This window comes from Amblyomma americanum, chromosome 3, assembly GCF_052857255.1.
Source record: "Amblyomma americanum isolate KBUSLIRL-KWMA chromosome 3, ASM5285725v1, whole genome shotgun sequence".
In the NCBI taxonomy this organism is placed as follows: domain Eukaryota; kingdom Metazoa; phylum Arthropoda; class Arachnida; order Ixodida; family Ixodidae; genus Amblyomma; species Amblyomma americanum.
In genome coordinates, this window is record NC_135499.1 from 174,834,839 (window position 1) to 174,854,567 (window position 19,729).

At 44.3% G+C, this 19,729-nt stretch overlaps 1 protein-coding gene across 2 annotated transcripts in view; it reads left to right on the forward strand.

Moving 5' to 3' along the window:
• Positions 1-16,890, forward strand: part of Hyccin (PI4KA lipid kinase complex subunit hyccin) — a 32,028-nt gene extending 15,138 nt beyond the window's left edge. For both annotated transcript variants that reach the window (XM_077658851.1, XM_077658852.1), the window contains exons 8-13: positions 1,070-1,165; positions 2,244-2,378; positions 4,562-4,649; positions 6,149-6,308; positions 9,928-10,183; positions 13,408-16,890. In XM_077658851.1, coding sequence (XP_077514977.1) covers positions 1,070-1,165; positions 2,244-2,378; positions 4,562-4,649; positions 6,149-6,308; positions 9,928-10,183; positions 13,408-13,936 — 1,264 coding nt within the window. In that variant the 3' untranslated portion in view covers positions 13,937-16,890. The remainder of the gene's footprint in view (positions 1-1,069; positions 1,166-2,243; positions 2,379-4,561; positions 4,650-6,148; positions 6,309-9,927; positions 10,184-13,407) is intronic.
• Positions 16,891-19,729: the final 2,839 nt, after the last annotated feature.

A 19,729-nucleotide genomic window follows, 5' to 3' on the forward strand; every position in this document is an offset into this window, starting at 1 on the left:
CTGCGAAAGTCCTTGATTTGTAAGGTAGTGTGCAAGCAGAATTTGACTTTCATCAGCTTCACACTTCATTGTAAGCATTCAAGCATTTTTTTTTTGTATAAGCAGTTCTTTAGTGGCATAATATTTGTAGTGAAGCATTTGTAAAGGCTCTGCAACGGAGGGTGAACAAGCGTGTTCTTTCTTCACTGAGCGAATGTTCATTTGTTCCTCCCCTTTTGGTGCATCGAGGGTCACTGTACTCAGAGACAGCTTTTCTTGGCATTGAAGGGAAAGCTACAGGGGCAGATTGTCCTTAATTGTATCATTCCACCAAATAGTTCGGCTACGCGACTGTGCACCAAGCCACCTGGTGTGTTACTGTCTTCATGGTACCTTCACTTTGTCGCTGGTGCAGCTGGCACCATCTATGGGAATACATGCCTAGCAAATTCTCTCCAAGCTAGAAAAGTGTTTTTTTCCTTGACTTTCAGCATTGAAAGTTAGCTGCTGCGTTTATTCTATGTTTTAAGAGAAAACAAATAACTGCAAGTGGAGGGGGGGGTTCCTTAGCTTGAGTTCTACTTCCAGAAAAAGTTGTCACGAAATATAGAGGCAACTTCTGTTGTCCTGATCTTACCATGTCACATTGAAAACGCCTTGGTTGTATCTTCGCTGGCATTGTTTTGCAAGGATGAAAAAAAAAAAAAGCTTGTTCCTAACCCAGTCACCCCTGCTACAAATGCACTCATACTGTTACTACATTATCGGTCCGCCGAGATGTATAAACTACACACCCTCAGTCCCTGTCCCAAATCCCAGCTTGCAACATTTCTATTTCATGGGAAATTGGCCTACTCTACCACTTCTGCCCCTGTCCTGTACTCCTAATGCTAGCCTTCATTTTTTGTTGAAAGCTTTCCCTCTCTTTCCTCCTTCTGTTGACGCTTTTTCTTTTATACATCATTTCCCTTCAAGGGATGGGGCAGGCTGCAGACCTGACTAAGCCTTGACGTTAGTCATTGTAAATGTTTTCCTTGATCCTCCGTTGTTGATCCTTTTGGGTTTTTGCTTTGGCATTTCTCTTATTTAGGTTGCAAGTGGCCATAGTATTAATGCGCGTCTACAACCAGTCTATTAGCACCATGCCTCAGGCATCCAGGGCTGCGTTCTGCAAAATGTGTTCTAGGTAAGTTCTGGCTGGTGCTTGATTTGTTGGGTGGCGTTACTGATGAGGATGACCAGAGGTTTATTTGAGGAAGGTGGGGGTTGGGATTAAAAGTGGCATTCTTGGCAAAGGATAGCTGCTCATGAAGTTTGTGTATGATGGGGTCGTAGATTATGCGTGGTAAATAATTTCTGCGTGGCTTGTACTTTAAAGCTGTCTAGGATTTGCCATATTTACGTGAAGTAACACGATCACAACTGTAACGCAAGGGTCAGCTTTATGGGCACAAAACAGGACAGAAAAAAAATATGCTGTAGTACTAACGAGCTTTTACTGTACAAACGTGGCTTTTCATGTACACAATACAGGCAAGCGTGCAATGAGCGACGGAGGGTCCCTGTTTCGGTGGCGCTCTGTGTATTTTTTGTTCTTTTGCCGGGCACTGAAAGAATATAGGAGGCTCTGGACCAAAAAAAGCACAACTGTGGCGACTAGTTCTTAAATACCTAAACTGCAACTGCGTTGTGTGCACCACGTGATCGCAACCCCAATGACTGCGGTACAACGAATGCCTGCAATGGCTTGCGTCGGAGAGCTGACTCCACAACCCAAGTACACATTTCGCCTCGTGTGGGCGGCTGGTTTTTTATTTTCGTTGTTTTGGATTTCTAGTAAATTTGCAATGCATTGGTATTCGCTATGGGCCACCTTCTATCTATGATGAGCAGTGTAAGCCAGGGGCTCCGAGTTTTAATTAACTGTTGTGGGTACCAACATGTTCAAATTATTGGAGGTTTCCCCCCATTGAGATGCATAGGGCTGTGCCAGGAGCCGGGCGTCAGTTAAGAGTTAACCGTAAGTTCAAATTAACAAGCTTTTGCTATATTTGGTTGCATTCAGTTTGTATTCAGTTTGTACGTACTTTGTTCCGTATTGTACATATTCTTTTTTATCATCTTTTCCGTGCAAAATCATCGGCCACGATTGGAACTCTCACATCTTAAAGTTTAGTGCTTATTGTTGCCATGTGATAGCATGACATAAGAATTGCGTTGATAGCCTTGTTAATTGCTTTCTATACTTTTGTGAATGTTTGTAGAGTGGTGAATCAGGGGACGTTGGAGACTGTTCGGCGGATGTCCTTTGACAGCAGCCTACCAGCTAGCTTCGCACCTCGGGTCAACTTAAATTCACAGATCCTTCTGGAAATGCTGCAAGCCATATACTACTCTATGTATGTAGAGCTTGCCCTTTTGACTTTTACTGTCCTTTACTTAAAAAAACTGGGATGTTTACTTTATTGGATGCTAGGAAGTAGTATGCTGTAGTCACTGTAGTTTTAAAATGGCTTTGCATGCATGACAACACAGAAACATAATGAATCATGAACTGTGCCGGCCTTTTCCGAACTTTGTTGCATTCGGATAGGTTCTGCGCCCGTGTTCATAAAACTAGTCATGTGCAAGCTGCTTAAATGATTGGCTCGTGGGTGTGGTCATGTGTTGTTAGCCAGCAAGACATTTAGTCCACTCACAGCAGCATACGTAGAGGTACCGACATTTAACGGACTGGATTTACGGACAAGAAATTTTACGGAAGCATCGATAGTCTAATTTTTCCTATAGGATGCAGGCAAGGGTCGCACCTGTGTGGCCGCCATATAGATGCCTAGGCATCTAATGTAGCTTCGGACTGTATGGGACAATAAAGTAGTTTCTCCAGACTGTAGCTTGAAAATTGAGTTGCAAAATGCTTCTGTGGAATGATGCACCATGGGTTAGTAAATGATGTTCACCACATGGAATTGGCCTGTTCCATAATTAATTTGGAACCCAATACCTTCCCCATGTATTTTCCGATTTTGGTGTGCACAACCAAATGGTAGTCACGATATCATATGTAAGGTTGAGGTCGTGTGCACTGCTGTGTTATAGCTGTGTGCTTACTTACTGTCATTCTGGCTCCTGAAGCGGGCTAGAGTAAAAATTGTATCAGATTAAAAGGATAAAGAAGTAGTTATATTGCAGTTTTCGTATGCCTCACATGAGCTCGGCTTTTCTCATGGTGTCATAATCACCATTCTGCTGCTGAAATCTTGACTGATATTACTGTGGAAGAGAAATTCAATTTTAACTTGTTTACCAGGCACAGGCAAATCCCAAATGGTGTACAAATATCTTGGAGCACCATTCTGAAGGAAAAAACAAACTTTTCCTGGGTCCACTCTCTTAAGTATTGGGTTGAAGGCTAGCGAAGTGGTGGATGCAATTGATTAGGCCTACCCAAGGTGGTTTGCTGTCTTTCATGGGCAAGTGAGCAAGAACTGACATCTATTGTGAAGGATGTGTAAATGTGTAAGGCCACTCTTGGTAAAACCCATTCAGGGAAAAGTTCATTTAGGGAAAAGTAACGACTTTGTTGGCCAAATTTTGTCTTTAACACTGTAACGCGGAGCGTTTCAAATGTGATACAAGGCATAAAAATGTGATTAATTTTTATTTCTGCTCACATCAGTATGTGAATTGCTAGTGTACTTGAAGTAATGGTCTTCTCCAACATATTTATCGGTGCAAGGCTAATGTGTTAGTTGCCAGAGGTACAGGAGGTCTGCTGAAAGGCAGATTCGTGCAAAAGCTATCCCTAACGGCAGAACAGCCCAAAATTTGTGGTCGAAATGCTGCATTGGCAGAGGAGGAAGTAGTTACGAACTTTGCTCCCGTTTTACTGTATGCACCTTTGCGTGCAGAATTATCGATCTTCCACGTTTGTAAATTGTCAAAGCTGCCCCAAAATTAGTTGCTGTAATCACCTTTCCCTTGATAAATCTTCAAGTTCTTTACGCTTCTGCAATGAAGGAACCTTGTAGTGGTGAAATCCTGGAAATTCATAACTTTTATCCGACGGTTTCAGTGCCTGGGCATTACAGGGCTAATAAATAAGTTTTGTGCACTTGGCACATTTCTCTTCTTTTTATGAAAATCTCAGTTTTATGAACAAATTTGTTATGTGCTTGGACTTGGTAAAATGGGTTTTAAACAGTACACTTAAAGTGAGGCACAATGAAAGATGGCCCAGCACATGGGAAAGAGTCACACATATGCAACGCTGTTTCTGTGCCTCGGCTTCAAGTTCTCTTCCTTTTTGTGTGTGTCGTCTTTTCTTGCTGCACTTAGCGTCATTTGGCCTGTATCAACAATCCCAGTTGTTCCCACTTAACTATCATTTTTCTTTATCGTTGTATTATCATTTTACTATGTCAGCTGCAGTGCTTACACAGTGCGTATCTTGTCACAGTGTTATTGAAGCATAATACTAAACTAGAGTGTTGCAGAAAAGAAAAATGCAGTCTCTGTCGGACCTCGACGCTGACAAGTGAGTGGTGTTGACTGTAATTTACAAGTGAGTTTTTCTGGCCAGGTTCAACGGCCTCTTTTCCCTTGCGCATCAAGCCTTGAACGACATTCATCGACGAGCCATGCAGCAAATGTACACAGATGTTTTATTGGTAAGCTTCTTGCATGGTGAAATATTACCCAAGTAACTTTTGTTTTGCTTTTTTTGCATGTTTAACATGTCACTGAAAAAAGACTAGGGTACGTTTTTTTAACTCTGTGAATGCTGCTCTGTGTCTGCGACATTTTTTTTTGTTCTTCTCTTTAGAGCGCTTGTTAAAGATAAAAAGCTAGTAAAGCTATCCGTGGGCTTGCAGCTTGTTAAAATCATTATTGCAGCAGTCTTGGAATTAAATTTTCAAGAGCAACTATTTTAACTGGCTGCTTTCACTGATGTAGCCAGTGGTTATTCTTAGTTTAATATGTGGCACTGTTCCAGTTCCAGACATAATTACCTGGCCACTTCGAGCTGCTTACGTTTGAGCCACAGGGACGCTGTGATTAATAGATACACACAGTGTTTGTATGAATTTGGGATGAGTGTATGGGAGGAAAGAAAAAAAACCTGAGGGTAAAAAGAGGTAAATGGAAAAGGGATGCTAAAATTCATACTACTGTTGCAGCTTGTTATTCAGCGACCTAACAGAGGATGCCACAGTTATGGAAAACTGCTTTCGACAAACGAACAGATGTCCAAATGGCGGTCATAAGCAGAGAAGGCGATAGCAGTGTATTGTTGCACTATAGAAGTTATGGGCATGTAACACACTTTGATGTGTAGTTGCAGGCCATAGTGGTGACAACTCCTCTTATGAAGTGATTGGAGCTGCTGAAATCTGTAGAAGGCAGTTGGTATGTGGATAAACAACAAAAACTAGCAGGCCATGTCTTGATTGTGAAAAAAAAGGAAAAAGTTCTACAGTGTGTGGAACAGCGTGTAGTCAGTGAGGTTGCTTCTTTTCTTCATTCTTTCTAATTGAGTGAAACCTCCTTTTATTCCTGCTATTCTGCTTCAAATTCTGAGTAAAACTTGGTAAAACTTATTTCGAAATCTGTCGGAACTGAATTTGGGCCCAAGCTAATTTTCGCTGTGTGTGGAACCTCAAAACAAAAGTAGCGAGTTAGGCTTGCTGAATTCTTTGAGCGGCATCATCTTCTGGAGTCCTTCATGACCGCCTAGGCTCCCTTCACGCAAGTGGCAGTGAAGTTTACTAATGCTCCACAACTGGCACACTGACCTGCTGATCAATATCTGCTTAAGATTTGCTATGCTTCTTTTTGCAAAAATGGTCAAGCCGTTGTTATTCACTACCAGACATGGGAAAAAAGTGCAGAGTTGGACAGGTGAGATGTTTGATGTCTGGAGAGGGCAGAAGCAGCAGCATGCACAGTTGTGAGTTTTTTTGTTAGGTTGGCTGGTTGCAACAGTAGCACCCAAGTATGCCATGGTAATATTGTCCGCTGCACCTTTGTGCTGGGTGCCTTGGGTTCTGTGAGGGAGGTGTGGTACTGACAGCATTTTGTGTTACATTTTGGAGCAGTGTGGCTGACAACATGAAGCTGCAGCTATATTTAATGCCCATGTCTTTCTTCTGGTACATACACTTTGCAGGTGACAAGTGCCATCAAGAACTCTCTAATGGCCAGCCAGTGTGGTCAGCCGGCCGAGGGTCCAATGGGCATCAGTGTGGCCATCTCTCCCACCACTTCCACCACCACTGTCTCTAAGGCAATCATCACCAATGCCTCCTTCCGCACCAAGAAGCTTCCAGGTGGGTGGCAAAAACTGACAGAGCCTCCCTGCAAGGCAAAAGCAGGCATGGTGGTTTCCACAAGGATTATCGTACTTAACACTGAGAAGGCTTTCAGGAGTCTTCTTTTTCAAGTCTATGTCTGCTAATATGTGCAGTTTTTCTTGGAACAGTTAGTAAGGGCCTAGGAAGAGGACTTCATTCAACATGCTCTTTGATTTGTGGGTGTGGCTCAATCATTCACATCAAATGCAGCAGCATTAAATGCGCTGTCGTAGCATGGGTGTCTAAAGAGTTCTGCGTGTTAGCTTTATTTTATGAAATACGATATTTACTCGCTTAATGAATCCACATGCATAATGAACCCATTCCCCACTTTTGTGGTTGAAAATGTACTTTTTTTAAACCTCATGTAAAAAACGCGACCTTCACCTTCAGGGCTGGTGTTCAGCATGTTCGTTTTACCTCACCGTGACTGTCCAGCGCCGTCGACTGTCACAAAATCATCGCATCGCACCGTAATACAGCAAACACCTTTTGCAGTGAACAGCACTAAACGCTGGCAGCAGGAATGCAGGTGGTGCGAAGACGCAACTTATCAACTGCGCGCTTTTGTTTTGTTGATGATGAATGGACGTGCCAGCAGGCGGAAGGATAGGGTGGCGGATGGGCGGGCAAGCGGGCATGAGGGCAGGCATACAGGCGGGCAGGCATATGATATGAAATTTCAACTCTTACAGAAAATTTGTCAACTTTTTTTTTTTGCCATGTTATGCACTCGTCCCATAAAAAGATGACAACTTTCGTGAAAAAAAAAAGTGGGTCCATTATGCAAGTAATTGTGGCAGTGCCTTTTGTAAGCCACTGCTTTAGAGATGGAATCATGGCTGGTCAGGAGGGCAAATGGGGGACAGCTAGAATGTCAACATGCTGTGTTCACGGTTCAGCGGTCAGTTTGGTGGTCCCGTCCATAATGAGGTGATCACTACATTGTGAATCGCCTGATTGTAAACGAGGCCCCTATGTTGGAAACCAAATGTCATCTTTTAGTACAACCAGTAAGTGTCCTTATTGTTCCCACTGGCTAACTCACAAAAGGGGCATAAATTGCAGACCTTGACTGTATCCATTCGAGTGGATCTCCTTGTCTTATGTTGTGAGGTGTTCTCAGAAAGTTAAAAATTGCACTTAAAGAAAGGCAGGGGGCCTCTTATTGGCAACATTGCAGGAACAGGATTGTGCATCCAAGTAATTACCGTGCTTACTCGATTTTAACATGCACCCATATTTCATAGTCTGAAACATGTTGGAACTTTGTCGCTGTGCCCACTCAAGCCACCGCGGCCGCTCTAAACAGTATTCTGCGGCGCTGTTGCAGAAATCGCCAGCTTTTGCACTTGCATGTGAAACAGGCTTACTTGAGTAGCTTCGCAGCGAGCTCAAAATGTATGCGAGATAGTACAATGCAGGGCTCACATGGAGGATTATTCATTCCTTCTATCACATGCATGTATCGCCATCATTTTCATGTTGTGTGGGGAAAATTTTTACGTTTATTTAGGAGCTCACGATGAAGATTGCAGCTGCACGATGTGTTCTTGCATGTGGGCTTCTGGCCTTTGTGTCTTTATTGCAACTGAGCACCGTGTCTGGGTATGTTCGATCTATTCCAAACTCGGTGCTATAGCCATAATGCGTGTTTGCTGCCGCATCGATCTCATTCGTGCTAGGCCAGTGTTTATTATAAATGAGCACAACTGCATGGAGTTTCTAGGCTTACACTTCTTCATTCATTTCAATAGGGCAACATGGTTACTCTGGCACTTCGCCATTTTTTTTAATGAAGCGCTAAATATCATGTATGTTTAGTGAAGGCTTTTTGCGCACTCCAGGCAGAATCGTTAAAGATGATGCTTCAGTGAGCAGAGGGATTGATCATGATTGACCTGTCTCATAAGGATATGGAGGCAGTGAGTCTTATTGCTTTCTAATGAGGAAAGCACAAGTGTGCAAGAAAACATGACAGAACTGACTGATATTACTGAATAACTGAAGAGGTTTTAGTGTGGAGCAGGTTTAATAAGGAATAAAGGAAAGTAGGGAGCCACACATCAACACATTTGAGCTACTTTGCTTGCGAGTTATGCAAAATATTTGCCCTTTAACTAAACGATGCATGACATATTTCCCAGAAGTGACTCCTCTTCAATTATACTGGATAAATCATAATTGAAGACATCTCAAGTGCCACTCTGTGCCAGTGATGACAAACATAACGTTGTGGCATATCTTTTCATCACGCTCACTTTTCCAGCACTGTTTTCCACTGAAAGAGATTTGGGAACTAAAATCTACATGCTCCAGAGTGCTTCTAAATCAGTTTTTTTTGCTTAAAAAGTGCTCCAGACTCCTAAGTTGACTTTCTCTGCTCCAAGGGCTCCAAATTGGATTTGACCAGAAGCATTACTGCCCATGCTTTCTCGTAATGTTTGCAGCTCAGCACTTGCTGGCTTTGAACTCCATTCTTGTCAGGCCTTTCTGCCTCACCAGCCTCATTGCCCTAATTTTTAAGACTTCCATGGTCATAGGCCTAAGTCTGCTTGCTGTGTTTGCACGAAGCCAGTATGCTCTTCTTTTTCTGGAAACTGGCCCTTCTTCACCCTGCTGAAACTTTTTTGAGTTGATTTGCTGGTTAAATTCCTGTCTCTATGCTTCTGCCAACTAGCACACTAGTTTCGGACAGGAGGCAGCAAGACTTGCCACTTGCCTCCACACACAAGGTCACTTTTTTTTTTTACAGCCTAGTGTCATAGTGATTGGCACCCCTTTGCAACTGACATTTCCATTTTGCCCGAAATTCAGGTTAGAACTTTGCTGATGGGACACTTCAGATGCTTGCGAGGCCTGTCAGTGTGCATGACTGCGGTAGGCAATATTGACGCATAAGAAATACCAAGCCATCTTTTTGTGATGCTGATGACTGTAGGATGTTGTTGGTGTAGTTTCACTTTTGTACTCGTTTCTAACATGCGTGCCAATATTAGCTGATTTTTTTCTTGAAAAAAAGTGTGCATTAGAGTGAGTAAATACAGTAAGCAATTCAAACAGCACCAGTTACCTTAAATCTTGTGACTGTACTCAGCACTAGTACACGCTTGCCTTCTGGTGGCCTTGCATTCCTTGCAAGTCATTAATTAGGGCTGCTTGGCTGTTTATTGAATGTTTACTGAAGCCTGTTTACTGAACATTTCAGCAATGCTTGGGCAGCCTGTTTTGCAGCGTGTAGTATTTGTAATGTTTGTGCAGTGTTAGGGAAGTGACATTATTGTCAGTGTTTTGATGACTTGATGAAATAAAAGTATTATGAGATTTGACTGTTACATGGAAAAAAATACTAGCTTGCTTGTGTTAGCACACTCATTGCTCAAAATACTCACGGCGATGTGCATCTCAGAAGAACCTTGTCAGCGGCAGACCCATATCTATTATGACATAGTGAGCCTTTGAGGGTAAGTCTCGTTAACAAGGTGTTTATTTCAATACACTGCATGAACTATGGAATCAACACTGCTGAATTCAGTCTGCACACCCCTGCCTCAAGTGTTGATGAGTGTTTTTTCTTCCTTGTCATGTGGCACAGATGACATTCCCATCCCGGAAGATCTCGATATGGCACTGCCAAACGACGCGGGCGTTCTTGGTGTCATCAAGGAGGAAGGCGAGGAAGCAGGAGGAGGTGGTGCCATTGCGGGTGCCAAGGCAATGATTCAAGGCCTGCCCCACTTGCCTGGCATGCGCAAGCTCGTCAAGGGCATCACGCGCAAGGAGTCCACAGACAAGACCGCTGCTGCCGCTGCTGCTACTGCCGAGGTGGCGAGAGTGAGCACGATCCCCTCGTGAGTGTTGCCTCCTTTCTGATGCTTGACACCTCAGAGGAGTAGCATGTGGAACTGCATGGCTGGGTGAACTACCGTAAAAACCGGAATATAGGTCGAACTTTTTTTCAAAAAACCATGGTGAAAAGTCGACCCCCGTCTTATATACCGATCATTGGCGGAAAAAATACGGAAGTCTTGCAACAATGGGTGGCTGAAGTCAGCAGCCTCCATCACCATCGCCATCAGCAGCAGTGCCGCCATTTTGCGTTTCAGTAGATGCAAAGCGGAAGCTAACGGCAATTTGCCGTCGCCTTCAAGAAAAACACGATTGAGTACGAGGAAGCTCACGGGAACCTGGCGGCACAGCGCGAATTTGGAGTATCCGAAAAGAGCATTCAGTACTGGCGGAGGCAGAAGCTGCGTATTACAACTTGCAGCAACCAGAAGAAAACATCATTTCGTGGGCAGACCGTAGTGTATCGAGAATAGGAAGGAAACGTTGCGCTGCGAGCAAGATCGCTGCCTGTGACTGCCGAATGCATCCGCGTGAAAGCGGCAGAGATCGCGCGTGCCTCTAGACTCACGAGGGCGCAATTCAAAGGCTCACCATCCTGGTTGCGGCGATTCATGAAGAGGAGGGCTTTGCTCTACGGCGCCGTACTTGCCTGTGCCAGAAACAAACACGCGGGCCGATTGGTGCGCGATATTTTTTAAAAAATTTGCCGGGTGTACATACAAGCACCATTTAAATGAAATTAAATACTGTCACCATTGTGCAACCTCTCGAGTCGCATTTGTTTCAAAGTAAGGATGTCTTTCGGTACTTTTCCCATTGAAAAAGATCTTTTTCATTTTTAGAATTGGTTAGTTAGGTGGTCGACCTATATTCCGGTCCGACCTATAGTCCGGTTTTTACGGCATGTAACTTGATGGTGGTGTGCAACCCTTAGCATAAAAGATTTGAAGACGGGGATCACATGACACTGATGGTTATGTTCAACTGTACCACTTTTAGTCACAAAACAGTCTGAAAGCATTTCTCTTTTGAGCGAGAAAAATACAGTCTTGAAGGACGACGCAGTGCTCATATGTTGCTATTCTCAAGTGGTTTGAGATTACAATTGCTAGTTGCATTTCTTGCAGCTCCTATGTCTAGGCCTTCGGTATTGAGGGCTGCACAGCACCTTCAAGAAGGAATTAAATTATAAGTTATTTAGCGGTTGTAGGTGAATACCACGGGGTGATCTGTGCATACTAATGTCTTATATGCATCATTTGAAAGAAGAAAACATACAAGCAAACATTTGGTTTCTATACTCCTTTAAATTCCAAATTATTTGGTGGTTGTAGGCGAATAACTATCATATGGTGATCCATGTATAGTAGAATCTCGGTGATACGGACACAGTTTATATGAATTTCAGGATGATACGAATTAGTAAAATTTCCTGGCTGGTGTGCATTGTGAACATTGTGCTGAATTTCGGGTGTTCTCAACATTCTGCCATGCTACTCTGGATGATGAGAATGCTCGAGCCGTCACCACACCCTCAAGCACTAAGCGCTGCCTGTACATCGCCGACGCCGCGATAACCAGTCGCGTTGTACACACTGTGAGCAGTGAGTGGCGACGTGTCCATCGAATTCTCCTCAATTGCCATTTGCGCTGTATGCACCACTAGCTTCACACCTGTGAATAAATCCTGTCAGCTTTAAATAGATATGCATGAATGCATTTCCCATGCTTCTGCTTACACATTTTGTTTGTTTTGGGTGGTACAGTGTAATCCACTTATATCAGTACCAGATATAACAATATATCACTTATAACGATCAAATTCTTTAGATTTATCAATTCTCCCATTGCCCCTATGTAAAAATTAAACCGTATACAACGATAGGATTCTTGCTGCCCGGAAGGTGTTTAGGACCAAAATTTGTTTGAAAGTTTGATAAAAATAAAATACTTTGAAGTGAGTGATGTAAGAACTTCACAAAAGAACCAGCATGGTGAAATCTATGTAGGAGCGTTGCCTATGGCCTTGGGAACCAAGCGCTGTCGCAGTCGCAATCGCTGGAGGGAGGAGTTTGCTTGGCTGCTGCCGTGAAAAGCTGCCTCTTACAAATGTGTAGTTTCCGCTCGTTTGTGCGTTCATAAATTGGGTATCTCCCCCCCACCCCCCCCACCCCTCCTCCTGATTTCCACCACTATTGTCATTGACATGGTTGAGAATTCACTTTATTTTTTATTTTTAAGCATTAGCTTTTCTTCCCCAGGTTCGCTGTCCGCAGTGCAGACCTTGGCAGCACGCCAAGATGCTGTGCGCCAGTAACATCAAAGCCTTTTTATCTTTTGATGGGAGCTACAGAGGGGATGGGGGTGGCTCTCAGTGAATTTGGCAGAGTGCCAAGACGCTATGCGCCATTGACAGGAGCATGGGTGGCGGCGGCTAGGATAGGAATAACTTTATTAAAATGCCAGCAACTGACGGTTTGACGTGGTGTCATGACGTTGGCCAAGCATAGACCCAGGGTTATGCCCTACTCTGCACTACCCCAGTTTGGCCCGTTTGTGGTGGGTCATGAGGCTTTTGCTTTTCGAATGGACCCCGAGCCTGCTGGACGTCCCAGGCGATGGCTATGTATGGTGTAATACCTACATGCATGGCAGATTATGTGCGTGTTTTTTTTTTTTTTGCCGGTCCAGATATAACGATAATCAGTTATAATGATTGGATTTTCTGGTTTTTTCAATATCGTTATAAGTGGATTGCCCTGTACAAATATTTTCGTGACCCTGTGAGATTCGTTTCATTGGGATTCTGTTCTATTATAGTGTCTTATCCACTATTACGACAAACAAAACATGCAACTAATATGAGGTGTCTATAGTCCTTCAAGCTCAGTAGAGACACTACTAAGCCGCTGCTCTTTCCAAGCACATTTGCTGACCGATATATTTGACTCCCTTGTATCAGACTTATACAATATTTCGAACCGTCCTGCACCTCGTAAGAACGTGAACATAGTCATGACCAATATTTCCAACTTTGTAGAGTGTGAAATTTAATCTATCAGCCTCAATTAAGTTTTTAAGACTGAATCTCAGTCTGAAATCAGTCTGAAACTGAATTTTTCAGACTGAAGCACCCGATCAGCAGCACTCACATTTGCTGTGCGTGTGGCCCATTTTGGTTCCTGTGCGCATTTACTGCAGTAGAGCTGCCTTGTTGACACTGCAGGTCTTCTGATTCTCAGCGGTCACCCGAAGGTGGAGCAGGTCCACAGTTTTTCGACCAGGCACCAAAGCACGAAGCATCTATTGGTGCGGTAGGTGGCGATCACACTACAGATGCACGGAAAGCCTCGTCTAAGAGCAAGGATTCGGACAGGAAAGAGCAGACAACCATGCGTACTTCCAGCATGTCACGAACTGGCACGAAGGAACCCTCTGACAAAAGCAGCAGGTCAGACCGGAAAGAAGCTTCGTCTCGCCGTGAGGTGTCCGACAAGGGCGGCAAGTCTGAACGGAAAGAGTCTGCAGACATAGCAGGAAAGAGTAGGGCAGAGCATAATGGGGGCACTGCTGAGTCTCAGGGCAAAGTCTCAAGCAAAGCTGAGGTCCCGGAGCCACGCAACGGCATTGACAAGCATGACGCGGTAGCAGCCCATGAGACTGTGGGTACCGCAGAGCTGAAAAACCTGGCAACAGCTGAGAACACGAGCAACTCTAGAAGTGACGAGAAACCGCAACGAACCACGCAGGTTTGAACATCTGTGTGTGCTTGTGTGTGTGAGACCAGACCCTCTGGCGGGTTTGCCGAGTGTTGGTTTTCTTTCACCGTGGAATTTGGTGACACTGGTATTGTGGAGTAGCCTGGGCACACGGTGTGTTGTAGAACTGCTCACAGCAGTTCAGCACGTACTTACGAAAGTTCTTGTTGAGCCTTGAGCCGTTTTGTCTCAGTCTCCTTCTGCTTGGAAAATTTAAAGCAATACAACCAGAATGCCGTGCCATGGCTGCGACGAATTCATGCTGTAGGTGGCAAACAGGGAAAGCACTTGTAATTCTAGGCAACGAGCTGTTCCAGTTCATCGAAAAAAGCAACTTATCTCTCGGTGCCAACAACTGCGGTAACCCTAGTGGGTGCGAAACACATTGCAATACAGATGTTTGCTCGTGATTTGGCACACTTTAAGTGTTGTTGCACTTAGTGCATGTCGTGGTTTTCTATGTTGTTTGCAACCTCTGTTACAGACCTAGTGTACATTTTCCAATGTGTTTGTTCAGCCCTAAAACCAGCACTAAGCTATATGTACATAGAACTAAGTGATGATCAACACCATTTTTTTTGCCCCCCCCCCCCCCCTCCCCCCCCCCCCCCACCTTCAGCCAAGCATGCAGAGGCTTGGAACCAGACTTAAACACTGTTTCCATGTAAGCACTCTCGTTTTACTCACTGACACTTAAAAAAAAGACCCTGTGTGTACATACGTAGTTCATGTTGAGATATTTGGTGAGTCACGGGGTCCCTGAAAAGACAGAAAGTATCCATTTCCTCTTGCTGCGTGCGCTGATTCATAGAGGAATAGGCAACATAAAGAGTTTCCGAGTGCCTACACTGTTTCCTTGCTTTCTTTGCGGCATATAGACGTAGACTTAAGAGCCTTTCCAACAAGGAATCTGTGATTATGTGTGTTTAATGCCCTTCCCTCCTTTTATTTCCTTCCTCACAGTTGTCCTCCAGTGGCACGTCCCTTGTTTTGCAAACATGCTTGTTCATTCTTGTCGTGTAGGTCAACGTGTCATGTTCGTGTTAGTGTGAGTGATGGCCTCGCATGGCCACATTTACTGTCAACACCATACTGCCATTAATGGAGAGAAACTGGAACGCAAGCTGATGCGAGTTGCACCACATATTTGTAGTATAAGCTCACCAGAGTTTTCTTGTGTAGTTGTTTGAAAAACAGAAGGCTAAGGCCTACCCCAAGTTGTTTAAAATGCAGTGACAATACGTCCGCATGTCACGAGCAGTTTTCCGTGATTTTCACTATGGTGCTGAAGCTCATGGGCTTTCTGCTTTCTTTGAATCGTGGTGTGCTGATTTGCATAAAGGCAAGGGTAGGAGGCTGATTGGAACGCCTGCTAGTACTTTTATGCATGAGGACTCTGGTAGAGCGTCGCCTCATTCGAGAAATTGTGCAGATGGAAAGACTTGGGAACGAGGTGCGTAGTTTGAATTTTTCTGTCATGTAACCTGCTGTATAAGCCATGAAGGCATACCGATCCTTATTTACTTCGTCTGTTGGTAGCTGTTTACAATGGGCATTGTGCTGTCTTTAATTGTTTTGAGTGGTTGTGGAAGAGGAAGAGGGACTCAAACTTGCTTACATGCCATAGTATACTTCTCAGTTCCAGACGATTTTCCTGCTCAGTGATGGTGCTGCGGGTTTTGTCGAAACACAACAGGCATGCATTCCAGGTGCACCTGGTGTAGTTTTTTATACGTTTCAGTGTTTCTCTGGTTATGTTTGCATCTCATTTTGCAGTGCATAATTGGAGAACTCTCGTGTACATTGATTACCTGTTTGCATCCATTTTTGCCCTCAGAGATGTGACTTAGTAGTTGCTTTCTTGGCACCCCACTGCGTAAGTTCCGGCCTTCACTTTACACCTGAATGGGTGCATGCTTTGGGGTCGTCACACTTATCGCTCAATTTAAGCTTACTTTTGATTGCACTTTTGTGTAAACCAATGTTGGCAAGGTCAGAACAGAAAGGGTAATTTTTCTGCCAGTTTTGTTGCAAGAAAGTTGTCACTTGTGAGGACCTTCTTCATGCTAGAAGGATGAAACAGGATGCTATGAGGAAAGGATGTCATAAAGACGAGACATCAGAGAATGAGACTGCCACTTGCAGCAAACTGTGCAAGTGTCTGTCTCGTTCTGTCATGTCCCGTCTTCATAGCACTGTTGCATCCTTCTCTGTGAATATGAACCAACCAGCCTGTAGTGGCCCTCTTCTTCACGCCAGCGGCTACTAGCGTGAATGAGTGCTGCGAGCATATTATTGTGTGCTTGCTAGTGTTCTTCTCACATGTGCATCTATACATAGTCACCTATACGTTGCAGAACACAACAAATTGAGGCACGAGTTTTCTACACAGATTGCTCGGTATTCAGGTTAAGCCACTTGCTCTTTTCCGTTTGTTGCACCAATACTTGTTCTCGCTTAGTTTAGCTTGCAAGCGGTGAGGATTGCTGCTGTACAAGCTTACTTTTCTGCCATTGCTAAGCCTCAAAGCGTACTTCGTGACAACCTCTCACCTAGGATGTGTTGGTGGAGAACCATGGTGCCCACACATGCTTCAGCCGTCTGTCCCATCGCTCAGCTGAATGAGTGTAACAGGCTCACTTTGTCTTTTATTCTTCAAGCAGACTGCTCCCTTGAGGGGGATCCTTGAGTGGTCATTGTTACTCTGCACATGTGTTCTCAGACCATCGATAATCATTGAGCGTATAGAGCAACACACAGACACGTGTCACTGTTGTTTCCTCGCAGTTCCCTTGGATGTTTAGATTAATGTTGATATATATCATCACTTGTTGATTACTTGTCGATATACGAAACTTGCTGAGTATATGCATATATTGCGTGGGTGTTAAAAGAAGCAAGTGTACATAACTATATAAATATATGCGACAATAAATTGTTGGCCATGTTGACCTGTGAGTCAAACTGTGGTTCAATATTGATGGTTACACACTTTAGGAGTAATATGATTCTGTAAGCAACATTGGATGGCTGCCTGAATTTACAGTGGCGAGGCTGTAGGAAATAATGACCAGATGCATTCAGAAACATAGCTAGAGAAGAATACTGAGACCGAGACTAACATTTAGATAAGCCAGAAAATTATATGTAAAACTAAAAAACACATCATACTCCGCCCCATCATAAATGGTGGTACCATCTGCTGATAAATACTTAATTCGTTTTAGTTTCAGAATATTTTCTCCGGTTCAGTGAGAGTTGGGGAGAATGCATGTCGTTAGAACTATGTAGCATCAACCTAATTGCTGAGTGTAAATGCGGGGATTCCGTTTGGTACTTTCTCGGTGCGGACGCCTTCTCCCAGAGGAAAAATACAATAGATGTTTGAATTATCAGAAGTGCACTTTAATATGATCTAAGATTGCAATTTGCTTTATTGATGACTATGCGTACTAATAGTATTTTAGATTTATTTCTCTATGCATATGTAGCTGAATGCATTAGAACAAAAAATATGGGTGAAAGACTGTGCTCAGATTGTTTACTCAAGTGTGGTCGATAAAAGTTAATAATATACTGGTTTCACAATAGAGTAAAAACCTTAAGGGCCGCAAAAAGGTCCAAATCATCAGAAGGCCGAAAAGTCGAATGGATGCAAAAAACTCCCTGAAACAGTTTATTGCCGCGGAAAATTTAACATAAAGAAATAGGCCGTGGTTGTCTGCTTTCAAGTAAAAACTGTGGCATTGGCGGTTTTTCTCAATTCCGTCATCCTGTAGTGCATGCCTTGTGTCGGAAATATCAGAGCAGAACTTCTGCAACACAGTAAGGCCTTCCGTGGCCTCCTTCACAGGGGCGACGCAGTAGCGGTGGAACCTCCTCGCACGCGGCGGTGTCCTCGTAAGAAGGCTTCACCACACAACGAGCAGCTCATAAAGAGCGCACCTTATGGACGCACAGGACCCCGCGGGCCGACGCGAGGGGAACGTAAATCTGCGCCGGAACGGCGAGACGCCTTCTAAAAAGAAAAGCTATATACTGTTGAACCTGGTTAGCGAGCGAAAGTTCTGGTGTATTTGGCAACTGTGACACGGCTTGGCATTTGTAACGTTGAGTGCATTCCAGACAACTGCCAGCACCGGAGCGCCTCGAAACGGCTGCGTCTTCCTTCCCATCTATGTAGGCGTCTTTTCAATGCGCCGATCGACATCATGTTAAGTCACGTGATTTGCATTCGTTATACCGTACATGACGTCATCCATTCACCCTTTGTTACTTTTACATTTCGCTAAATTCTTTCTCAAGGTCGCGCCACGTGTTTATAGCACTTTAGCACCACGTGTTTAGCACTGTTTAGTTATCCGTTGGTGTATATCAACATACATATCAATTGATTAATTACAATGATTAATCTGTCTAATGTTCACTAGGCTTGTTTACTACTACTTATGCTAATTGCTATACTATAACGTCATCAGGGTTAAGCACACTAACTAGTACACGCCTATATCTAGCGATCCAGCTGAGCTACGCCGCAATGAAGCGCGGAGTTCGGCACAGTGGCCACATATTTCCAGAAGCAGATCCAGTCGCTAGGGACGCCGTTGCTAACCACCTGCTACTGCATTCAGGCGCCGACAACACGCAGCGAAACTATGGTTGGGACTAGCGTACTATACTCTGTTTCATACGTAACAGGCAACGCTGCCAAATCTAGCGCTCCTGTTCGCGCAGGCGAAGTCCGCACCCAAAGAGTAGTTCGCTCTACAGCGAAAGTGAACGCAAGCATACTTCGTTGTGAAGGATCTTGTGCCGTGAATGGCAATCTCCGACTTCGTTTGCCTTTTGCCACATTTTTGTCCTCCGACTTATCGAGACTTTGAGAAGTCAGAATTAAATTCCACGGTATGATACGCATTTGGCAGGGCAAATCGCTCCTACTCAATCCGCCCCAAAAAAGTAGTTCACATTCAGTGGACATCACAGCCAGAGGGCCCGAACACTGAGCGCCCAAGAGCTTCTGCCGTGATTTTAAAGCCACCACGCCGTTTTATACCACTCCTTGTTTTCGTCCAAACACTCACCAGTGTTTCAAAAAGAGTGAATAATACGTGGCGGAGTAATATGGTTTCGCGAACGCACTATTTCTGTAGCCAACGCAGCGTTGCCTGCTATGTGTGAAACGGAGTATAGAGCTTTCCCTCAGAAAGAAGTCTAGCGACGTGCCAATTAGCGTCTGAACCGGCTCGCAGTCAGGCCTGGTTAGGCTTAGTTCGCAGACGCGCGTCCGGCAACCGCAATCTGCGTGGGCTAGTGGCGAAGCTCATAAACTATGCCCTCCGCTACGGCACCTCTTTCTTCCTTCTTTCACTCCCTCCTTTATCCCTTCCCTTACGGCGCGGTTCAGGTGTCCGCCGATATATGAGACAGATACTGCGCAATTTCCTTTCCCCCCAAAAAAAAACAATTATTAATTATTGCCCCGACGGAGCAATTCCGATCGACATGCGCCGCCCCCCTTCGGGTCGCGTCTGAGAACGGTTGGAGGGGCTGGGTTTTCAGGTCACGCAGCGCAGCGCCTCAAACCTGAGTCATCCGACCTTTTGTCGCCGCCCTTTCGAGCGTCAGAGCAAGACAGAAAAGTTTGAATTAACCGAATTTAAGTGAAATCCCGGTGCGAATTAAGCGGCTTTTAAAATGCATTGAAAATATAGCGAGGCAACCAAAATTTTGAAATTTGTTTAAATTATTCAAAAGTACGAATCATCCGAGTTCGAATTGTCGCGAGTC